Below are 22,863 nucleotides of genomic sequence, written 5' to 3' on the forward strand. Positions count from 1 at the left end.
GGCCACCAGATCATATCCATTTGTGTCGATCTGCGCCACCAGCTCATCCACTTTATTCCGAATGCTTCGTGCATTCAGATAAAGTGCCTTCATCCCAGCCTTCACCTGGACCCTATTTGCCAAAACGCCACCAACTATACTCACGCCCCCTACTCCCTTTATTATTGGGACATCCTCGGCCTCTTCCCTTACCTGTACCCTCTCCTTAACTTTAGACCCCGTAATATCACCTACCCTCGCACCCTCCCTCCCCCCCCCCCCCCCCCCCCCAATTAGTTTAAAGCCCTACCTACAGTCCTATTTACATGATTTGCCAGGACTCTGGTCCCAGCACGGTTCAGACCAACCCCATCCCACCCAAACAGGTCCCACCTACCCCAATACTGATGCCAATGCCCCATAAATTCAAACCCATTCCTCCCACATCAATCCCTGAGCCACCCATTCACTTCCTTAATCTTATCAACCTTACGCCGGTCTGCACTCGGTTCAGGCAGTAGTCCGGAGATAACCACCTTGTCGGTTCTAAGTTTTAATTCCATTCCCAGCTTTTCATACTCCCTCCCCAGATCCTCAGTTTGCATTTTGCCTACGTCGTTGGCACCCACATGTACCACAACGACCGGATTCTCACCCTCCCACTCCAGGTTCCTCTGCAGCCCAGATGTGACATCCTGGACCCGAGCACCAGGCAGACAACACACCCTTCTGTGCACTTTGTCATTGTGACAAAGGACAGTGTCAATACCCTTAACCCCACTGTCCCCAATTATGACTACGTTCCTTATCACCTTCTCTTTGCCTATATCCTGCGTCTGCATCACTGTACCGTGTGCAGTTTGCTCACCAACCTCACCTCCCTCGTTCTCGTCCACACTGGAAGCAAGAACCTCAAACCTGTTATGCAGATTGAGAGGCTGAGGCATCCGGTCCCCACCCTCCTTCCTCCGGTCCCCACCCTCCTTCCTCCTCTCAGCAGCCCCCTCTTGTTCCTGACCCTTAGAGTTAGCCAGTCTAGGGGCGGGGTGGATGTCTCTTGCACCCCATTGACAATGGCACCCTCTCTCCCCCTGATGAGCCTCAGTGTCTGAAGTTCAGAGGCCAGCTCATCTACCTTGAGCTGGAGCTCCTCCAGCAACCAGCACTTACTGCAGACATGGTCACTGGGAAGGACCCTGGGGTCCACCAGCTCCCACATCATACAGAAACAGCACATCACATGCCCTTCCATTATTCACTGTAGTAGTATTGAAAACTTCCACACGAACTTACCTGGCCCTTTTTCTCCCAAGCCCTTTGATCCTAAGCCCTAATAGCTCAGTATGCTTCCCTCTCATTCCGCTGCCCGCTCCGACGCTGCCCGCTGTCTACACCAGGCCTCCTTTTAAACCTGGCGCTGTTTTAAAGCCTGCTCACCCACAACTCCCTGCTATCCACCAGCAAGTATATGAGTACCACAAAATGCATGAAGCAATATATTATTCTGCTCCTGAGATGATGACGATGTTGTAACCGCATCAAGTTTAATTATTTGTTGATTAAACATTAGATTAGATCAAAGTTTCATTGCTGTTCAAGTCATTTTGTAAAGTCTGATGGGGAAGGTAAATCAGAGGTAAGAAACACGCTGGTTTCTGATCATGGTATTTTCAAATGCCTGTACTTCCCAGATGACTGCTTTATTTGCTTTATAATATTAAAATCTGAGATATTAATCTACGACAGAAAGAAATAAAAGAAAGGCTTGCACTTGGCTTTTCACAAAGACCAGATGTCTCAAGGTTCCCTGTAGCCTATGAATTATTTTCCAAAGTGTAGCTAATGACGTAATGTAGGAAAAGTGGCAGAAAATTTGCGCTCAGCAAATTTTCAGAAACAGCTATATGAGAATGACCAGCTAATGGGCAGAATTCTCCCAAGCCTCTGCCAACATATCTCATGGAGAACAAGAGGGAAGAACATGGCAGGGGGTCCAGGAATCAGTTTCATGCCTGCGGGAAGTCACACCCGGATCTTCCAACCGTGCCTGCCTGGGGCTGCCTTCAGTGTTCAGACTGGAGGTTGCCCACAATCCTGTACCCCAGGACACCACAGCAATGAGTGACAAGGAGTATCTGCAGATTGAACTTCCAGATTAGGTGGCTTAGTAGGGTCTATCTTCTAGCCTTGAAATGTTCCTGGATATCCATCATCATTCTCCCTAGGTCTCACAGCACTTCCAGGGATCCATCTTCATTTCCAGCTGGTCTACTTTCTTTCTTCAATTGTAGGATAGTGATATTGGACACCTTTTCACTGTGGCACCTGGACATAACAGTGAACTACGCACCATCCAGGATTGCCCTGCCACTGAGTACAGCTTAAAACATCATAATGAAGTAGATCAAGGAAGCAAGAGTTGGTGTGTTTTGCCATCAGCTGCCACAGCAGAGACAAGCCACATGTGCATACACACAATATCCCACAGCATAACGCACTGGTGCAGAATTTAAATGCAGCCCTGAGGACTGGGATAGGGTGGGGAAGAGGGGAAGCCTTTGGTGAGGAAACCAGAGAATGGACTGCCATCACCTCCCTGTGATTCAATCGGGGATGGAAAAGTTAAAGTTTGATGTTTATTTTATTGGTCACAAGTAGGCTTACATTCACACTACAATGAAGTTACTGTGAAATTCCCCGAGTCGCCACACTCTGGCACCATTTCCAGTCGATGTACCTAACCAGCACACCTTTCAGACTGTGGGAGGAAACTGGAGCACCCAGAGGAAACCCATGTAGACACAGGGAGAACGTGCAGACTCCACACAGACAGTGAGCAAAGCCAGGAATCGAACCCGGGTCCCTGGCGCTGTGAGGCAGCAGTGCTAACTACTGTGCCACCGTGTCATGGAAGAGGTCAAGGACAGACTTCCTGCCTGAAGGCCAAATATACATTGGCAGTTTCCATTATAAATATAAAAATAAGAATTTAGAAATGGAAGTGTTTGCATAGAAGTGTGACACAAACGAGTAAGTTCTGCAGGCAGAGAAAGTTTTATTCGTATATGTTAATATAGAGAAAGCTGAAAATACGCAATGGATCATTCATAACCTGAAAGAAAAGTCTTTTCCTGCTGTACTTTTCTTGTATTTTTTATTTTTATTTCCATTTTACAGCTTTCAAAATATTTTGTTTTACATAATGGCAGCTCACTAGAGCTATTAGTAAATAGAACTTTAAAAATAACCTTCCGCCTTTGTGCTCCCAGCGGGGAACCTCAGAGACGGTAGTGAAATCAGATGTTTGGGTACAACTTTATACAACTTTCTAACTATTAAAAAAATGATTGTAAAATCATACAAAAAATGTTTGCAAAAATACCTGTTAGGAAAAAAAATGCCAAAATAACACAGGAGCAAAAAGGATGAACAATGACAAATGAAGAGAGACTTGATAAAATGTGAGGGTGTTATGTATTACTGTACTGACTACTGAGCTATTGGAAGTTTAACAAAAAAGTACTTGCAATGCTGCTGTGATAATGGCTGATATAATCTGGTGTAGTTTCAATAATATTAAATGTCTTCTTTTCAGACAGTCCCTTGGAATCACAGACGACTTGCTTCCACTCTTGTTCAATGGATTCTAAAATAACTGATAAGCACAATGCGTGATCAACAGGTTCTGTTACACATGGAGCAGGTGGTGCTTGGATGGTTGGGTAGATAAGTTGATGGGAAGTTTGTGCACTCTTTTCCGCATCTTAATTTCAAGTCTATGTGTTACTGATGAAGTCTCCCAAGATATTTGGTGCCATTTCAAGTGAATCTTCTCCATTTTGGTCGGTCACAAGCCAGGGATTCCCATAGATCAGTGGGGATTTTTGACCACTTCAGAGATTCTACAAGGACATCCCTGAATCACCCCTCTTCTCAAGGGCAATTAGGAATGGGCAAAACATGATGCACCACTCAGCACCGCCCACATTCCTTGAAAGAGTAAATTTTAAAAAATAGAACTGATTCTTTGGCTAAAGCTTTAAGCAAAGTTGTGGCTCCAACCCTAGTTGAAAAGTCAGGGGAAGACATGCCTTCAGGAAGCCTACACTGATTCAACAGCCATCAGGCCATTAATAGACTTAGGATGAGACCTGGACAAAATGGTGAGTTGGAGTCTTCTGCTGGGCCAGTCTGGAAGGCTCAACTGAGGGGTGTGAGACCAGGCCTGGGAAGGCAGTGGAGCAGTCAAACAACTGGTGTGGTGGAGCACTGTGGGTTAGGGTCTTCAATTGGGCTCAAGGTGACCACACAGTAGGAAACCTGCTCACCCCACAGTCCACAAAATGGTTCCCTGGTCTGTCATGTGATGTTGATACCTCCATTTACAAATAAAATGCCAGTGGCGGTGGGAAGAGGGCCTTAAATCATCATTAATTGGCTGTTTAAGGGCCCTAATTGGCCCAACGGCATGCAGGCTGCCTGATGCCTCCTCCATTGCTGGTAGAATACCAGTAGAGGCAGGGAAGTGGTAGCCATAATGCTGCCACCATGACACCTGACTTTAGATCAACCCTGCCCTGCCTGCCCACTGTCAGGATGGGGAGGCCATAACATTCCACCCTTGTAATTCTCTTGCCAATCAGCAAATTGAATAATCACTGTTCAAACTGAATGCTGGCTTTATATTTTAGACACTATTTATGCTCTGATTAAACAGATTTGGGGAAAAAATGATTAAGTTTAAAAAGTAATAGAATAAATTTGCTTGTAATGTCATAATTCTGGAAATATATGTGAACATTTGAAGCAATAAAAATAAGATGTTGCATTTAAACAATTTAGGGAAGTATGTTTTGAAACATGCATCGCATTAATAAATCTTCACATCATACTTGAAACATGCCTGTTAGTAATGGGAAAACATTCTGGATTTAGTTTAATCAATAAATAAAATGAAGTAATTTGATTGGCATTTTATTATAGTAATTTTTAATTCTGTATCAGGGTTCCTCTGAGAGTTTCCCACTAATTCAATTCACACCATGCAAAATTATAATTTTCAAACTTACAATCAGCAAATTTTTTTTTCAGTTGCTTTTCCAAGCAAAAAAAATACACCAACGACCTAAAATAAGCATTTCAATGCTTATACCGTTTTTATAGAGTCATACAAAACATGGAGTTGGATAGATTATATGTAGCTTGTAAAATCACTTTTACTGAGAAAATAATATCTTAAGCGGCTCTTTTATCATTAAAAGCAGTAAATTCTGGATCAGGTCCTACATGTACAACTCCAGATGTGTACGAAGCAAAAAGAAAGATGAACTCCAAGCAACATATTTAATAATTCATAAAATCCTTTTATCATGAGATTTTATTCTGTGGCAAATACCTTTAGAATCTATTTAGCACTCACACATATATATATATATATATACATATAATCTATATATAGCACATTTAGAATTTATTGCTGGGCTAGTTGTTCACTTTGATGATGTCAAATAATAATATTTCAAAATGTAGATTTTGGCAGATGATGCATTTGCAAGTTCATGAATTATCCCATAACTATTGTCAAGAAAAGGGAGCCTAATGCTGATCCCAACTCATACTATAATTCTTTGGAATGATTTTAAATTAAGGCGTATAATAGTTAAGTTAAACACACCTGCCTGTTGCTATCACTAAAGGCATTTTGAGGCCTGAGTCACATTTTCTTGTGAGCTGCAGATGGAAAGTGGACACCTACTTGCAGCTTACTAGTTATGGGCAGGCAGGAAGTTAGCCAGGTTCCCAGACTGACTGTCAAGTCAGAGCATGGAAGAACACGAGGCAATCTTGAGAAGATGAGGCTTGTGTTGCTCTTTTTGACCCCACTGGGAAGTAAAAAAGAAAAATATTTCTGAACTGTTTTCCGAGGGGGTCTCTTGCTGTCCCTTTAAGGACACTACCCAAGATGGCGGTGACTAGAATGCAATCATAAATATAGTGGCAAGTCATTGATGCCTGCCATAGGCTCCAGAAATCAGTCCTGTTGTGGAAGAAGGTTATCCAGAATCAGGAACGTTTCAACCTCTGCTCAATACAACTCTGTGTGCATCAGCTGTGTTTTGACTGGGTGTTATGAGTAGCTGCTTTGACACTAAAGAATTGGAATTATTTCTTACAGGAAGCAGAATTCTTTTTCCCAAATATTATTTGGAACTGGAAGTGCTTCTATTCCTCCTCAGAATGATCTCTTTTACGAATGGCAGTACTTATTCTGTGATTTGATTCTGAAAGTTATTTTTCTTACTTCTGCACTCACCATCTAATTATTGGTAATGGTACTATCAAAAATCATTTTAGTGACCATTGCAGAGGAATGGTTCTACCATTTCACTCAGAGTCAGCATCAGCTCGAGTGCAAACAGTTACAGAATAAACATCAATCTTCTGCATCCAATCATGGTTCTGCACCCAAAAAGCAGTACCCAGAACACCAGATTAAGACTTCCCATTGAAATAGTTGCCTACCCTGCCCCATAAATGCTACAAATTTGTGGCAAATTTTGGGCAGTGTTACGCATGGTCCTTTGCTGAATAAGCATTAGACTAAGCTTGCCCGTGTTTGTTATGCTGCAGTCAGTAAAAGATAGAAAGCATTCACAACATCAGTTGAAACTGGTATTAAATCCAGGTCTGAATTCTTTAACCTTGTATCGCTCTATAAAATTGTACAGCAGCAAAAGTTAAAAAATGTGCAACACAAGTTTCTTAAAAGGGGAATGCAAGCATTTCTCCTAATCTACACAATTACGAAGTAAGACACAGCACACAGGCATAATGCACTTTTACCCCGCTGGCAGAAGTTGTGACAGGTTTGTATGCACCACGTGGACAGCCACCAATGCCTGTTGCCCACCACCGTCGACGTTGGTTTTGAACAGCTTTCACCATCTTTGAACTCTCATCATACTGCTGCTCATAGAGCTGCCTGTTGAGAGCACACTGTTTCCCCAAGAAGCCTGGTTTACAGATACAGTACCCTGTTTTGTCACACCGGAGTGACATGGAACCGATGGGACTGCACAGGCAGGGCATGCAGACCTTCTTTTCATCATCCCACCAACAGTTAGGCTGCACAGTCCGCAGAAAATAAAAGAAAACACAAAAATCAAAGCACAAACGTCAGACCAAACAGATATGAATAATGTTCAATCCTGGTGCAAACCACTGCACTATAATAATCTCTCACAATAATTGAAAGAAGTTGAACAGCATTTTTAACAGATTTCAAGTTATTCAAGATGCAGGAATTAAAGCAAAACCTCAGCCCTGTTCCGTTCCCTTTGCTTTCCTCCTCATTTGTTTTAGTCACACAGACTGAAGAAAGAACTTGCATTTCTGTAGCACCATTCATGACCTCAGGATATGCCAAAACACTTCACAGCCAATGAAGAGTAGTCACTGCTATGATGTGGCACTCTCTGACATACCATCTTCTGGACCTTCACCTCATCTCCATTCAGCATCTCCAAGATGATCCATTTACAATCATGAAATTGCCCAAAGAAGAAGGACTGAATAGAATCACTTGTATTTGACAACGTATGAGTGAACTCATAGAACCACCAAATTGCCACAGTGCAAAAGGAGGCCATTCAGCCCACTGAGTCTGCACTGACTCTCCAAAAGAGCATCTCACCCGGTTTACAATCAGATCAACCATGATCCTATTGAATGGCAGAGCACATTCAAGGGGTCAATGGCCTACTTCTACTCCTAATTCGTAAGTATGTATGGGTTTCAATAACCAATCTATTCATGACAGTTACGTGCCAACAACACTTAGTTATCACTGAACAGGTCTTAACTTTGTGACAGTTGTCTACCTCGTGCTAAAGTTGCTTTGGTACCATGCGTTAATTGTATATAAATTAAGTGCTTAACTATGGTTAGGTAGTGGCTAGGAACTGGGCCTCTCCTATACACCTACATGTGGGAACAGATTGAAAGCAGGGTTGTTGGTTGAGGGTGCATGATTTGTGTGTCTTTATAAATTAAAGCTTGTAAGTCTAAGCCACAGTTCTATTGTTCATTGGCTGCTTATTTGAGTTATGACACTATGACTCACTGATGTATACCATTGTGTTATTCTTCCCCTATTTAATTGTTATTTTGGAGTGGATTATTTAAGTGAAGCCCACAAGTCAAATTTATATTCTGCCTTGCTGTGTTCCCTCTCTTTCAGATATAGCATCTCTTCGGCTGTCAAAGCTACCAAGTGGCCCAAGTAAACCAGCACATTGTTTTGGCTAACCTTTAGCTCGTTAACAGCTGCCAGAGCTTGATTACCCATCCACAAACTCAAAGCCCTCTCAGTATGTCATGCACTAAACACAGACACATGACTAAACATCTTAATAAGCTCCCCTAGCTTAATTGTGAGAATTCAGCAATGAGGGGCAGAGAGTACGATAGCGAAACTTCCTCTGATGAACTCATCATTTCAGCACCACTGTTGCAAAACTGAGATCAGCCAACTTTCCATCAGGATGTGGGAAAATGAAGGGGAATAATACTCATTTCACAGCTGCAATTGTACCCCTCATGAAAGCAGACTCAAAGGAAACATTGGCTGGAAATCAACTTGTCTGGTTGCCACCTTGGCTGTTTGAGACCATAAGGTCCGCCAAGACCACGACTGAGAAGAAAAGTACTGCTCTATTCACAACAATTTGATTTCCAGAAGTAATCTTGAAGACAAGTCTCCTCCAACATATATGAAGTTTAACATGTTGAAGGATAAATTCAGTAGTCCCTTGTTCATAATGGGGAGCAGCGCTCAAAGAAAATGAAAAACAATTGGGATTACAATGGTATTTATTGCCCTGACACTGAGATAGTTCCTGTCAAATATATTAATGTGACACAGCTAAATTTATGTCACAGTTTACACTTACAGACCATAACCACTAACACTTTTTCCAAAGTCAAATTGCATTCATGCATTTGTTATTTCAGTCTCCAGTTCATTACCAGCTATCTGGAAAATATCAGTATATTGAATTTTTGAAAAATGCCTTTCTTGCAGTGGTTTTAATTCACAGCATTTCTTTTTTCAGATGTGTAATTCTCAACTTCAGGCAGTTGTCTGCAAATTATTGATTTACAATTATTGAAAATGAACGAGAACATAGAAAAAAGTCAAAAAATGTTTATCTAATATAATGTAACAAAAGAACTGATTGCCCAATAAGTTCATATACAGTTGCACTTAATCCTGAACCATTTGCCATTGCTACCATTCTGCACTAACCTGACTGGAGTGTGCAGGGTTAATAGATGGCCAATGTGAGGATGTTGTGGGATCCCAACTGGCCTGAAGGAAGTGAGGAGTGGTTTGCTGGGCCATCCAGAGGTGTGTGATAGTTCCCTGCATTCTAACAGAGCTGTATAGGAAGTAAAAACTGAAAAAGCTGACCTGTTAGGAGTGTGAACTCAAGTTCCACCATAAACAAGGTGAACACACCTTTTCTTTGGGCAGAACTGATCAGCAAGCCATGATGTTGGTAGTCAAGGTTTGCACTGCAGGAACTCCAAGCCTGGGGAGACACCACCCTTTCCAACTCATTGATCTTGAAAGGAGAAACCGCAAGATTTGTTTTTTTACAAGTCCCATGGAAAACCCATGGGCAATGCAGGAACATGGCATATTTGGGTCTTGACCAAATTTTCTGTCATTCTGATAAATCTGATGAGCGTGTGCCAGGAATAGCTGGGGATATTCTTCCTGCTTCTTTCACTACATTCTTGGATGTAAACATATCTGCTAGTTCACTCTCTTTACACAAATTGATAGTTATGAGAAGCTGTCAAAAAATGTTTTTTTCTGACTGTTTCAATCTCTGAGGTTTATTGAGCAATACCTACCAAGCAATGATCACACCGTCTTCCAATGACATTGTGTTTGCACTGGCATTGTCCAGTCTGCTTGTCACAGAGCTCAGCAATAGATCCATTGACATGGCATTCACAGGCTTGAAGTAAATAAAACCAGCATTATTACACCTCTGTCAGAGAACATGTGCATAGGCAGATCTGTATAACACATACAATTCCACATCATTATTTTGCAGGGGTATGATTTGCATTTAAAGAATTCAAAGAAAAACGAGATGAAATTGTGATTCCAGGGATAATTTTGTGTGAAGTGTGCATCAGGCAGATGGTGGACGAGACAAGCATGCTCAGCCTGAAGGAGTCAGAGTGGTGACACTCATGGTATTTTTTTCTGTAGCCAGGCCTGATTGATATTAGCTTGCAAAGCTGCTAAGTGAAACCAATAAGGAGGGCAAGAAATCGAAAGGGCCAATTACTACATAAAGACATTGGGCACTTTAAAGCGGTGCTTCTTATCATCTTGAAGTTTGGCCACTGAGATTAAACAGCAATAGGTAAAATTACTTTGAATACGACACTCAGGATCTCGCAGTAATGGAGATACTAAGATAACAAGTAACTTTGAGGAGGGACATCTTTTTGCCTGAGACAGATGTAAAGTGAATAAGCATGGAAAATCACAACAATTGACAGGAATCTGAATAACTTGTTGCCTATACCCACCCACACTCTGCCCCAATAACTAGATTCTCTTGGCTTCAGAGTGGGTGAAACAGAACTTTAGACATGGAAAGGCAGATTTTAGAAATGTGGTCGTATTGAACCTTCACTGGTTAATATAGCAGTGATTGAAAGCCATGATCATGATTCATGGTTTGGCCAAAGGCATTCGCATTCCAGAGAAGGCCTGCAGAAGCCATCAATTCCAAAACTATTTGAGTGTCCTCCTCGTGCAAACCAAGTCAGATTGTTATGGTTGGTGACCAAGGATATACCCATGATATGGCCCATCATGTCACATACAATAATTTCTCTTTGCCATTAATGACACTTTGGATGGAATTTTCCCACCCAGCCTGCCATGGGAATTGTAAATGCAAAGATCCGTTGACCTCATGTGGGAGTTTCCAGTTTTGGGGCGAACAAGTGTAATCTTTAGAGATATTAGGAATACAAACATCTGAAGGCGTACCTTTGTTTAGTTCAAATTCATTAATGCTCCCTGGTTAATATTACAGCAGTAACACAGAATTTGTGACTGCAAATTAAGTTTTTTTTAAATGTACCTCCCTCTGTCAATCAAATGTCTGAACCAAATGTAGAACATTAACAGCTAACATGAGTGTCCCAGCACACTTGGGCTGGGACCAGAGGTAAACATATGTCAAATAGCACTCATTTCTATACAGCTTACAAGATACCTTTTAAATCTTTTTCTATTTGTCGGCCTGAATTTTAAATTTCCAGGGCCATTATTTATTCTTATTAAATTAGTTTCGGCTAAAATGGATGGAAAAGATAGTTTGCTGGTGAATATAACATACTTTGAAAAAATAGAAAAATTATATAACACAATAATTATGTGCAATGCAAAAATCATTTCCTCATGCTTCTATCCCAATAAAGCAACCTGGATAGACGTTTAGACTTACGTACTTCCCACACTTTCTAACAAGTTTTCGGCCAGTTACTGCTATTTGTACTCCCTCAATTGACAATGCTGTTGGGCTTTTGTGGCTGCCTTCTCTTAAATACTTAAATTGGTACATTTTAGCTAAAGTTAGAAGGTTTTCAAAACATTGAAAGAATCTGTATTTCCAGAACATCTTATTATGTCCTCAGAATTTGTCAAAGTGCTTTATAACTAATCACTTATGAAATCCATTCATTGTTGTCATGTATGCAAATAAATTCAACAATTTATCTTTAATTATGACCACATTATTGTTCAAAGGATGCCTTAAAGTAAATGCATAGATTATTGCTTGCTCTGGTGCTGTCAACCTATGATTACCCAAGAGCCTGAATATACTAACTGGTTTATTCAAAGAGAAGTATGGTATGTTGTAAGCAAAGTTACAACTGACTTCCGTGCATTCAGACTTATTTTATCTCTTTTCCAATAACATAAATTTCTCCCAGCTCATGTTTGCTATACTTGACAGAATAATATAATCAAAAGGAGACATGGGGCAATTTTCATAGCATTTTTAATGTTCGTATTCCTACTGTAATTAAAATATAATAAAGACATTTTCTTTCAAACAGCTGTGGATCCTGCTGAGATCTGAATACAATGGAGTTCTAGACAGTAGAAGCATAGCAAAGGGACAGAAAATGAGTAATTTGGTTGCTGTTGTTTGGTTTCTTTTGTGGGTTTTTTTTTGCAACTGACAGCTCTTTGAATTTCTGAACAATAGAGGGAAGAGTACGTACCATATATCAGAATGGCTGTGTGCTCTGAGTTAAAGATAGCTTTGAAAATATAACGCAAACAATGGAGAAAGAACACATGAATCTCACTGTTCATATTAAAGCATGCTGATTTATCAGTATGCAATAATACAAAAGATGCCAGTGCAATGGCATACTTTGTATTGATCTTTTTCTCTTATTGTGCCAGAGGCAACTTCTCTCATCCAGGTGCATGCACATTAAAAGTACCAATAGCCAGCTTAGATCCTGCGTGTTCTGATGCTGAAATCATTTCAAAATTTGGTCTTGTCGTGTTGACTTGTTGTTGGAATAGCATTACCATTTGATAGTTACAGATAGACCAGACCTCCAGCAGTAATTCTCTATAACCTCAGAAACACTTCCATATAAATATCACGCCAATTACTCTTTGAAGTACTTCACATCCTGTCTCCAGTTTATCAGAAATGAATTTTTAGTTCCCTAAATAACACTAATTGTTGTATGAATTAATGTATGAATTCATTTGAGAAACTGTTTGGGAGACACGATAAGCTGCATTATAATGGTGAAGGTTAACTTTTAAACTAAAAAGTGGCAACTGGGTCTAGGAAAGATTTCAAAGCAGGCAAGTACATGTTGAGATACCAGATATCTAGCCAGGTCCTATTTCTATCAGAATAAAAGAGATTTATCAGGTGAAATAGACAAGTGATTTTGCCATCCAATAGGAGGGCCTTTTAAAATGGAACCAAAAGAGAAAACGCTGGAAAATCTGGAAAATCTCTAAGGAGAGAAAGGAGCTGTCATTTTGAGCCCAGATGACCCATTGTCAAAGCTAAAAGGGTTAGAAAGTGGGAGATATTTATACAGCTGGGTGAGGGAATGAAAGATGAGTCAGAGCCACAGAAACCATGGGAAAAGACTGCTAATGGCAGTCCACAGAGAGAATAAAGGGTGTGATTGGCCAAACAGCAGAGAAGCTAAAATCAGACAATAAAATGGAGTCGGGCGCATCATTGGCATTGTGGATAAAAACGCTTTGCGCTGACAGAAGTCAGCGTTTAATAAGTGATTCTTGATTTTTCACACGGTTGAATTTAAAGCCTACCCTCACAGGCTCTGGGAGTGATTTTCCAATTTTGTGCTCAGATTGGGAACCTCACTGGCTGCAAGTGCACTTGATCAAAGCAAAGTTACCAACTGCAGGCATAAGGTCAGAAAATTATCACTACTGTTTTAACTTAGATTTATTTTTGGGTGCTTAATTTTCATGTCACATTGGTTTATTCTGCTCATTGATTCTAATGGCCACATCAATTACAATTTACACCCCCACCCCCATCCCCCCCACCACCACCTTTAAGTTACTGGTATCGGCTTTTCAATCTCCTATCACTGGCACTTTTTCCAACCACAAACCACAAGTTCACACCGACAGATGGGTGATGGGTTAGAATAATTGGGCTGGCCTCCTCCACTCCTGCAGATAAGAAGCCTACCACGTTCAGGTCCCTCTATTTCCCTGCTCAAACCACAAGATGTACGAGTGAAAACATCAAGCACTACAGCAACTTCTGCTTTCAGGGGCTTTTCCTTTGCTCAAAATTCAAAATCATTTCACTTAACCATCAGCCCGAGAGCACTATCAATTATTTTAATTTGTCATATTTAAGGAGCAAATAGCAATTCAAGAATGAAACAACACTTACATCGGCAGTTCCTGGCCCCAACGGCATCTCCAAAGAATCCCTCAGCACATTGATCACAAAACTGGCCAGAAATTCCCTCAATGCAGTGTAAACATTCTCCGGTCACTGAATTGCAGCTACCAGGTACTGAAAGATCAAGGTTACCATTGCACTGGCAGGGCTGGCATAATCCACCTGGTTTATTAGGTCGCCCAAAGAAGCCTTCAGAACACCTGGTTAACAAATACAAAATTCAGAATTAAATCTATGGTAATTATATTGCTTTACCTTGTAACACTGCTTCAACCACAGATATTCCTAGAATCTCAAATTATATTGTTTTAAAGTAGTTTTGTACTCATGGATGGAAGAAGTATTTAATTTTACAAGTTTTGAATTACAACAATAATTCTGAGCCCACAGGGGGAGCACCTTCACGAGGTGCATGTCAGCTAATTAAATGTGGTGGCCTGAATTTTTGCTCTCAAGTACCAGGAGTGCAGAATCAGTAAAATTCTCTCTTCCACAAACCTGACAATGGAAAAAGGGGAGTGAGATGCAGAGTGTTAATAGGCCTCCAGTATGCTATTCCCTGAAACAGTTCAGGAATAGCTGGGTGCTGAGGTGTGCTGTATGAAAGGCGCGCCTCAGTGCTTTGGAACTTTGTTGCAGCTGAAACAAAAAACAGCCCTCCAGCCTTAACCCTCACACTCTCTCATGCTCACATATTTCTCAAGTCTCAACCAACCCATGCCATTCCAGACCCCCATCATGCTACATAGACCCATTGCCAACTTAGCACTAACTCATGCCAATCTCTCTTCACTCACCACCCTTTCTTTAGCACTCTCCACGCCAACTCACCCAGTATCTACCATGGACAGACCTCACGACTCATGCTGAGAACCAAGAGATTTAAATGCTTTGGGAGCTTGACAGTTTCCTTGACAGCTTGACAGTTCAAATAAGAATGACAACACCAATGAGTTTATCCAGAATTTACACACATTCATGACCACTTTATACAATCCCCAAGCGCAACTGACCTTTCCCAAAAGACACCTGAACTATCCCAAAGGACATCCTACTTCTCCCAGAAGTATCCGTGGACCAATCCTACTTCTCCAAGTAACTCCAACAGCTTTAGGTCATCTCTTGAAAAGTCTAAGGCACACAAGTCGTGCTTTAGATGTCCCAGTGGTGAAAATTAAGGCAGATATACATCAACACATGCAGCTGCCTCCATACACCATGGATTTAATTCCCTTCCTAGTGAAAATTGTGGGCACCAGGTTCAGCCCTCTGGAATCTGGACCCCAGTGCCATTTTGGTTAAGCTGTGACCCGCTCCATCTTTAGGAAAATTCAGACCAGTGTTGTAACTTTATCTCAGACCCTTATTCTCTTATGCGCATACCTTCTTATGAGGAAACTAATATATGAACTGACCTAAACACCAAAACTATATTATTTGACAGACAAACTTTCCCATTATGTGAGCCTCAAAATTACAGCTGACAACATTAGGATACAAATACAGAGTGTATTACACTTCTGACAGCATGTATTGTTTGCAATTATATCTTTTAACAGACGAAGTGTCCTTTCTTTCTTGTTCTTTTGCCTCGTGTCTTGCCATCTCTCCCCCATCTGTAAGATCTGAGTTCTCCCTCATTTATAAGACTTAAGCCAATTACAATTACTAGAATAAATTGGGAGATCTCTTAAGGGTGATGGTCAGCTTACTGATGTGAATTTCATTAAGTTCTGACTGGTTCCCTAAGGTTCCCTAAGATGTCAATCATTTGTGAGACTATCCTTTTTATAGCTTATCCCCGTTACTTTATTAAGGTTTAGCTTTTCCACTAAGATAACAAGACACCATAAGGTAATTTATGTGTCTGTTTATTTGTGATAAGAGGTTGTGTGGTGTCACTTCCTAATGATTGATGCCCTAGGCTCATCATCCCTAAAGACCTAACTGACACATCATAGGTGTTCTGGAAAGTTCAAATGCCTATATGTGACTTCCTAGTGACTGCTGATGCCTGAAGCAAGTTCTTAAAAGTAACTAAAATTACAAAATGTACACAATCTTAAGTTAAGACAGCAATTCCAAAATTGCCATAGCACATATATCAGAGGCAATTGGTATGTTGAACTTGAGGTAGCAATATATACATTGTAAAATAACATTTTACTTGTATGTGTTCATAGAAGTAAGTCACAAAAGTGACATATAATGACATAAACTGATAACAAAAACAAGTTAATGCATTGATCTGTTAAAAACTTTAAAATAAAGTGACTGTTTCCCTTTTAGACAATGCAAGTTATAAAGCTAAAATAATTTAAGACAGGACTATAGTTTGAGACATAAAACTATTTTACTTTACACAATAAGCTTTTGAAAGAAATTCATCAAGATAAGCGTCAAACCATTTTCTTCAGTTTAATCTCTGAAGCCTTTGCTTTGACCATTAAACTACAAGTGACCTCATGTATCCAGTAATCAAGCCATAAAATGTAACAGTGAGTTTCCTTCAACATTCATCTGGTAGCACAACCCTAAAATATAACCTTCTTTGGCCTAGGAAGGCAAAATGATACGCTTCCTTTGTCAAGTAGGAATACACCTGAAGAACAAGGCTCACACAGGATGATACTAGTAGTGCCTTACATACTGAGTTAATTGATTAATACACACTGATTTCTCAATAATTGCATTAACTAAACTAAAACGAATTATGAAACATTACGTCATTACACACCCATACCAATATTCATCTTGTACACTTGGCAATCCAGGGAGATTTATTTGGTTTGGGGTGGGGTGGGGGGAGGGGAAGAGATCTTAGGGAGAAGGGTACATAATCTTAACAACGTATTGTCACTTGGTGAAATACAATATATGGGAGGAATTAGTGAAGGTATGAATAAAATACTGACATGCTAAGCGGTTATTTAGCCTCTGACTGAAGAGCGTACAGATGCTAATCTCATGGCTCTTGTTCCAAAGAGAGACATGTTAAATGCGATCGCAACAATGTGATGGCTCTGGGGATGATCAGTGGTTTGTAACCACTAGTTTGTGAAGAAAGTTAAAGAGTGATTAATGCCTTCAACGTGGAGGTAATGGTTGCTGACCACCAGGCTTTGGAGACTGTATCGATTGGAACAAAATTAGAAATGTTGTAAACACTTGGAAGGTGAAGGGGGACCTGTGGAAAGTGAAACCTTTCAAGCAATCAGAGGGGGTCTCTCAGATTGTCAGGGCTTCATCTCTCAGAATTTCCAAGTTCTCACTGAAACCAGTGTGTGAATCAATGGATCCAGGAGCCAGTACTTAGGACATGAAAGAGTCTACTGATAATGCTGCGATCCTTCACGAATGAAACAGGTGTGACTCTTCCTGTTCAGATATCACATTACAATCCCAACAGGAGGGCCTGCTGAGTCTCAAAACACACTTGGTTATAGTTTGCAGCCAGCCATTATTGGCTCCCTTGGTCTTCAAGCACCATTCAGAAAGAGAACTAAAATGAGCTATGGACAGTCCATAGGAAAGCCAACAGCAATCACATTGTTTGTATAAATGCTCCACATATACAAGGAAGTTTCATTTGTTCACAATAGAATGTAGTTCCAGGATCTAGGGAGTAAGAGCTGGACTTTTGTTGTCAGTCTGTATTACTCCAATTACAAAAGTGGCATAACACCAGGTGACCCTTACTCTATGCCAATGACAGAGGTTAATTTGGACTATTTCCTAATAAGGATGAGGGACAGCCAGAATTAGGATAAAAGTGAGAAAATCAGAGTTTTCATTGGCATAGTTCACTATCACTTCTCCAGTATAATTCTTCTGAGAGACAGTTCAACATATCACTACTTCAGAGACAGGAAAAGAGACATATTGCCTGTGTTGGCAGCATTCAAAGAATCCAAGAGCCTTGGGAGATTAAAACCTTTTGTGTTTTCTTCACTGCTTTTATTAAGTACATAAGCCATCATCCTTAATACATTCTACTTTGTTCATAAATATAATTATTCATATCTTATTAGACCAGGCACAATATTGTCATAAATTAAGAATTCAGAATTTAGACATTTTAGGTAAAAGTGTTTTGGACCTCAAAACTGCAAAACTTACATCACCCTCCTCTGAGGCTGCAGTTTGAGCAGATTGCAGCGAGCCTTCCTTTGTGAGTGAGGACATTGTTCACACACTGTTCCTTGCTGAAGCTAAGATAGGGAAAATGTGCCCTGGATTGATAGGATCTCCTGCTGCAAGCCCGCTTGCTATTGTTCTTTTTTAGAGCAGCTTATCCTCCTCTGTATCATATTGTTCATCCTCCCTGTCAAGCTGCAGGCCAATGGGGATGGAATCTAATCAATCTATCAGAGCTCTTGAAGTCAAAAACCAAGGTCTTCACCACATGCCCCAACATTCCTTGGTGGCTTAAGCAACTTTAAATATTAACATAAACCTCAAAACAATTCTACAAACACAGCAACAGATAGTAGAGATGATTCAATAACTAGCCTGGAAGCAGTTCATAATCACTTTTTTAATTCATTCATGGTACGTGGGCGACGTTGTTTAGGTCAGTGTTTATTGCCCATCTCGAATTGCCCTTGAGAAGGTGGTGGTGAGCTGCCTTCTTGAACTGCAGCAGTTCATATCGTGTAGCTACACCCACAGTGCTGTTAGGGAGGGAGTTCCAGAATTTTGATCCAGTGACAATGAAGGAACAGCAATGGATTTCTAGCTCAGGATGGTGAGTGACTTGGAATGGATTTTCCAACTGGTAATGTTCCCATGTATCTGCTGCCCTGGCCCTTCTAGATGGCAGCAAACATGAGTTCGGAAGATGTTCTCTAAGGAGCCTTGGTGAATTCTTTCAGTCACCTTGTGTGTCAGTGGTAGAAAAAGTGAATTATTAAGGTGATGGCTAGGGTGCCAATCACACAGGCTGCCCTGTCCTGAATGATATCAAGCTTCTCGAGTGTTGTTGGAGCGGCAATCACCCAGGCAAGAGGAGGGCATTCCATCAGACTGCTGACTTGTATCTCATAGATGTTGGACAAGCTCTGGGGAGGCAGGAAGTGAGCTGCTCAACACAGGATTCCTAGCCTCTGACCTCTTGTGTAGTCACAGTATTTATATGGCCAGTCCACTTCAGTTTTTGGTCAATGGTAATCCCCAGGATGTTAATAGTGAGGGACTGAACAATGGCCATGCAATTAAATTTCAAGGGACTATTGATTCTCTCTTGTTAGAGATGGTCATTGCCAGATACTTGTGTGTAATGAATGTTACTTGCTACTTGTCAGCCCAAGCCTGATACTGTCTAGGTATTGCTGCACTGGGACACAGACTGCTGCAATCTGAACGATGCTGAATATTATGCAATTATCATAACATCCCCATTTCTAACCTTATGATGGAAGAAAGGTCATTTATGAAGCATTGAAGATGATTAGGCCTTCTTTAAATCATCACTTTAAATAACTCTAGTGGAGCGTCATTTCAGCTGCTGAACTCATGCTCAACTGTGCAAGGTTAAAAATAGGGTATTACGTGGACCATTAAAGATCAAAAATGGCATTAATTCAGCATCACTAGCTGCCTACTTTGTTTTTGGTGCGGTTTGGAAATAAACAAACTCGAGCACAGTACATCATCTCATTTTGGTACTGAAATGGCACTGCAGTACTGAAAATACATGTGCTACATGACCAACTTTTGTGGCATTGTAGCCCAGTTAATTTCACTTATAAGTAATGAAATCCAGCAAAGTGTTCAAACTAGTCAATGAATGTAGGTTTACACATAAGTTCACCCTATTTTTCACATTGAATAACTGAACAAACTATATTTTCTTCATCAGCACAACAGGAGGGTTAGGTAGTGAATGTTCACAGAAATGCAGCCTACAAATGATATTGGAGGAGCAAAAGCATGCCTTTTTCAGTGGGATGAGGCTGGTTACTGAAGTGTTAACTGAAACAAGAAATGAACATCACAAACCAGATCCCAGTGGATGTGAGTGTACAATAGAAATTTGTAGCAATTAAGCAATCGCATGCTCATGTATTCCTTCTTGGTATTTGCAATGTCCTTTTGTATCAAAATGCATAAGGAAATGATGGAATAACTGAATCTGATGTAAATTAAAACAGAAACAAAGTACTGGAGCAGTAAAATGCTGGAAATCTGGATTAAAAACAGAAAATGTTGGAAACACACAGGTCAAAGAATAGCCAGGCTTGGGCAGGCAAGTGGCAAATAACATTCGTGCCACACAAGTGCCAGGCAATGACTATCTCCAACAAGGGAGAATTGAACCATCACCCCCTTGATGTTCAATGGCATTTCCATTAGTGATTCCCCCACCATCAGCATCCTGGGGGTCACCACTGCCCAGAAGTTGAAATGGACCAGCCACATAAATACTGTGGCTACAAGAGCACATCAGAGGCTTGGCATCCTGTGACGAGTAACTTGCCTCCTGACTCCCCAAAGCCTGTCTCCCATCTAAAAGGCACAAGGCAGGAGTGTGATGGAATGTTGTTCATTTGATCAAAAATCTGGATGAGTACAAGTCCAGCAACACTCAAGAAATTTGACAGTATCTAGTACAAAACAGCCCACTTGATTGGTACCCCACCCACAAACATTCACTCCCTCAAACACAGCAGTATTTATCAACTGCAAGTTGCACTGCAAGAACTCACCGAGGCAGTACATTCTAAACACATGACTGCTACCATCTCGAAGAGCAAGGGCAGGAGACATATGGGAACATCACCACCTGGAAGCTCCCCTCCAAGCCACTCATCATTCTGACCTGGAGATATATTACCATTTTTTCATTGTCACTGGGTCAAAAACCTGGATTTTCTTCTCAACAGCACTTTGGGTGTACCTTCACCACATGGACTGCAGTGGTTCAAGAAGGCAATTCATCGTCATCTTTTCAAGGGAATTTAGGGATGTGCAATGAATGTAGCCTAGCCAGCAATGCCCAAATCCCATGAAACAATAAAAAGGAATTTTTTTTTGCATTGATGCTGTCTGATCTGCTGAGTGTTTTCTGATTGTTCTGTTTTTTTTGATTTCTGATTTAAATTATTGCTTTGAGACCTTTCCAGTCTCAAATAAGTTGGCAACTCCTTGCTGGAATAATTGTAACATTAAATGTAATCTGTATACCTGAAAAAGAATTATGATGCTATTTAATCTAGTATGTAAGGATTTAACAGAACTAGTCTGGAGATTTGGTTCAATAACAAGTCTAATAGTGCGAGCTGCAATTACAATAAAATTATGAACTAGACATCAGAGGAATGTTTCTTTTGTCCAATGACAGAATTTACTTATACATATCACATAATCTCTGTATATCATGGTGTTGTAACATCTTTCATATTGTGTTACTAATGAATCTGACTCCTTGACTCAGACAATTAAATGATAAGTTAAGTCTAACATGTACAGGGTTGCACATTCTTTATCTTCAGTCCTCTTCTGCCACTGGGCATGTCCATGATTATTAATGTAGCTTATGATGCGCATATGTGAAGCTGATCTGAGGCTGTATTAAAACCATTCCATCAACTGCACACAGCTAAAGTAATCTGGCCACTGCAACTGAAACAAGAATACACATGATATATTCATATAATAATAGGAGGTTTCATCAAGCAAAGTAGAGATCATTTTACATTAGGACAAACCTTGCAATGTTCTACTGCAGGCAGGGGTGAATCAGAATATTTCACCCCAATCTTAGAGTGGGATTTTCTGGCCTCTACACCAGGGACATTATCTTCATATTTTCCCATACCACCCACGATGATGCCTGCCAGTATTGGGGCCAAAAAATCCCACTCTTACTCTTCTGAATCGCTGCCCGCCATTATTTTACGAGGTGCAATTTTTGATGTCAACAGGTCTATTGCAGGCATTCATGCAGCTTGTTGAAATTGAAAATGTAAATGAAGTTCAATTTTAAGATTTTGAGTGAGGCTCGGCCCCAGTGCTTACAACAATTACATGAAATGGGCACAACCTGTTTTGGAGAAATTAAAATTAGTTATTTGGTGGTACAGAATTTGAATATTGCTATAAAAAGGCATTTTATCCAACTCCTAGAAATGAACCAGTAAATCACTTATTTTGCTCTTTCTGTCTGCAAAGAACAGAGTCCTGTGTATTAATATATATAGATTCCAGTACATGCAAATATGACACATCGTAAGACCAACTAACAATCTTAGATTGGTTGTCAGTGTGATTATTAGCACACTGGGGATTATTTAGTAGGCGTTGTCCAATCGCAGATTTACATCTACTGTTAGACATTGTGTTTTAGGTTTTGCAAACACGAGCTGGTTGGGTATGGTAATATTTGTAATTGTAACATGAAATCTCCTATCTTGACTACCGCGAGCACCAGAAGGAACACGTTGTTTGATACGATCCGCCAATCTTGGCAATGTATAGCCTATATGTCTAGTATCACAGTGGCATTGAAATTCATAAAACACATTATTCATTTGTGTATTGGCAGAATGCCCTCTTGGCTTGACAGTAACATCCTATTAATGGTGAATATTACTAGTATTGCTACTGCAGCAACAAAATAAGGTGGTAGGTTTTAGCCAATATTGACTTCCTTTTTAATTTTTGGCTGGTGAACATTTATTTACTCTAAATTAGACAAAATGCATAATTTTTCTCTGTATTTATGCCATGCTATTAAAGCCTTGAGTTTACTTGCCAACATATTTCTTCATTACTTGCAAGTGTTGCTAAACAAAAAACAAAAATCTGTGGTGAACAAAGGTGGGAAGATGCAACATCCCTGGACTGTTCACAA

General features: G+C 40.4%; 1 protein-coding gene across 5 annotated transcripts in view; it reads right to left on the reverse strand.

Moving 5' to 3' along the window:
• lama2 (laminin, alpha 2) overlaps window positions 1–22,863 on the reverse strand; it is a 363,864-nt gene that overhangs the window by 139,836 nt on the left and 201,165 nt on the right. For 3 of the 5 annotated variants that reach the window (XM_080192473.1, XM_080192472.1, XM_080192476.1), the window contains 3 exons: window positions 13,998–14,209; window positions 9,901–10,007; window positions 6,823–7,104 (listed from right to left, as the gene is read on the reverse strand). In XM_080192473.1, the coding sequence (XP_080048599.1) occupies window positions 6,823–7,104; window positions 9,901–10,007; window positions 13,998–14,209 (601 nt within the window). The remainder of the gene's footprint in view (window positions 1–6,822; window positions 7,105–9,900; window positions 10,008–13,997; window positions 14,210–22,863) is intronic. The other 2 variants (XM_080192475.1, XM_080192474.1) reach the window with 1 other exon arrangement.

The sequence above is a fragment of the Carcharhinus amblyrhynchos genome, chromosome 7, assembly GCF_965287045.1.
Source record: "Carcharhinus amblyrhynchos chromosome 7, sCarAmb.v2.hapA, whole genome shotgun sequence".
Lineage (NCBI taxonomy): Eukaryota > Metazoa > Chordata > Chondrichthyes > Carcharhiniformes > Carcharhinidae > Carcharhinus > Carcharhinus amblyrhynchos.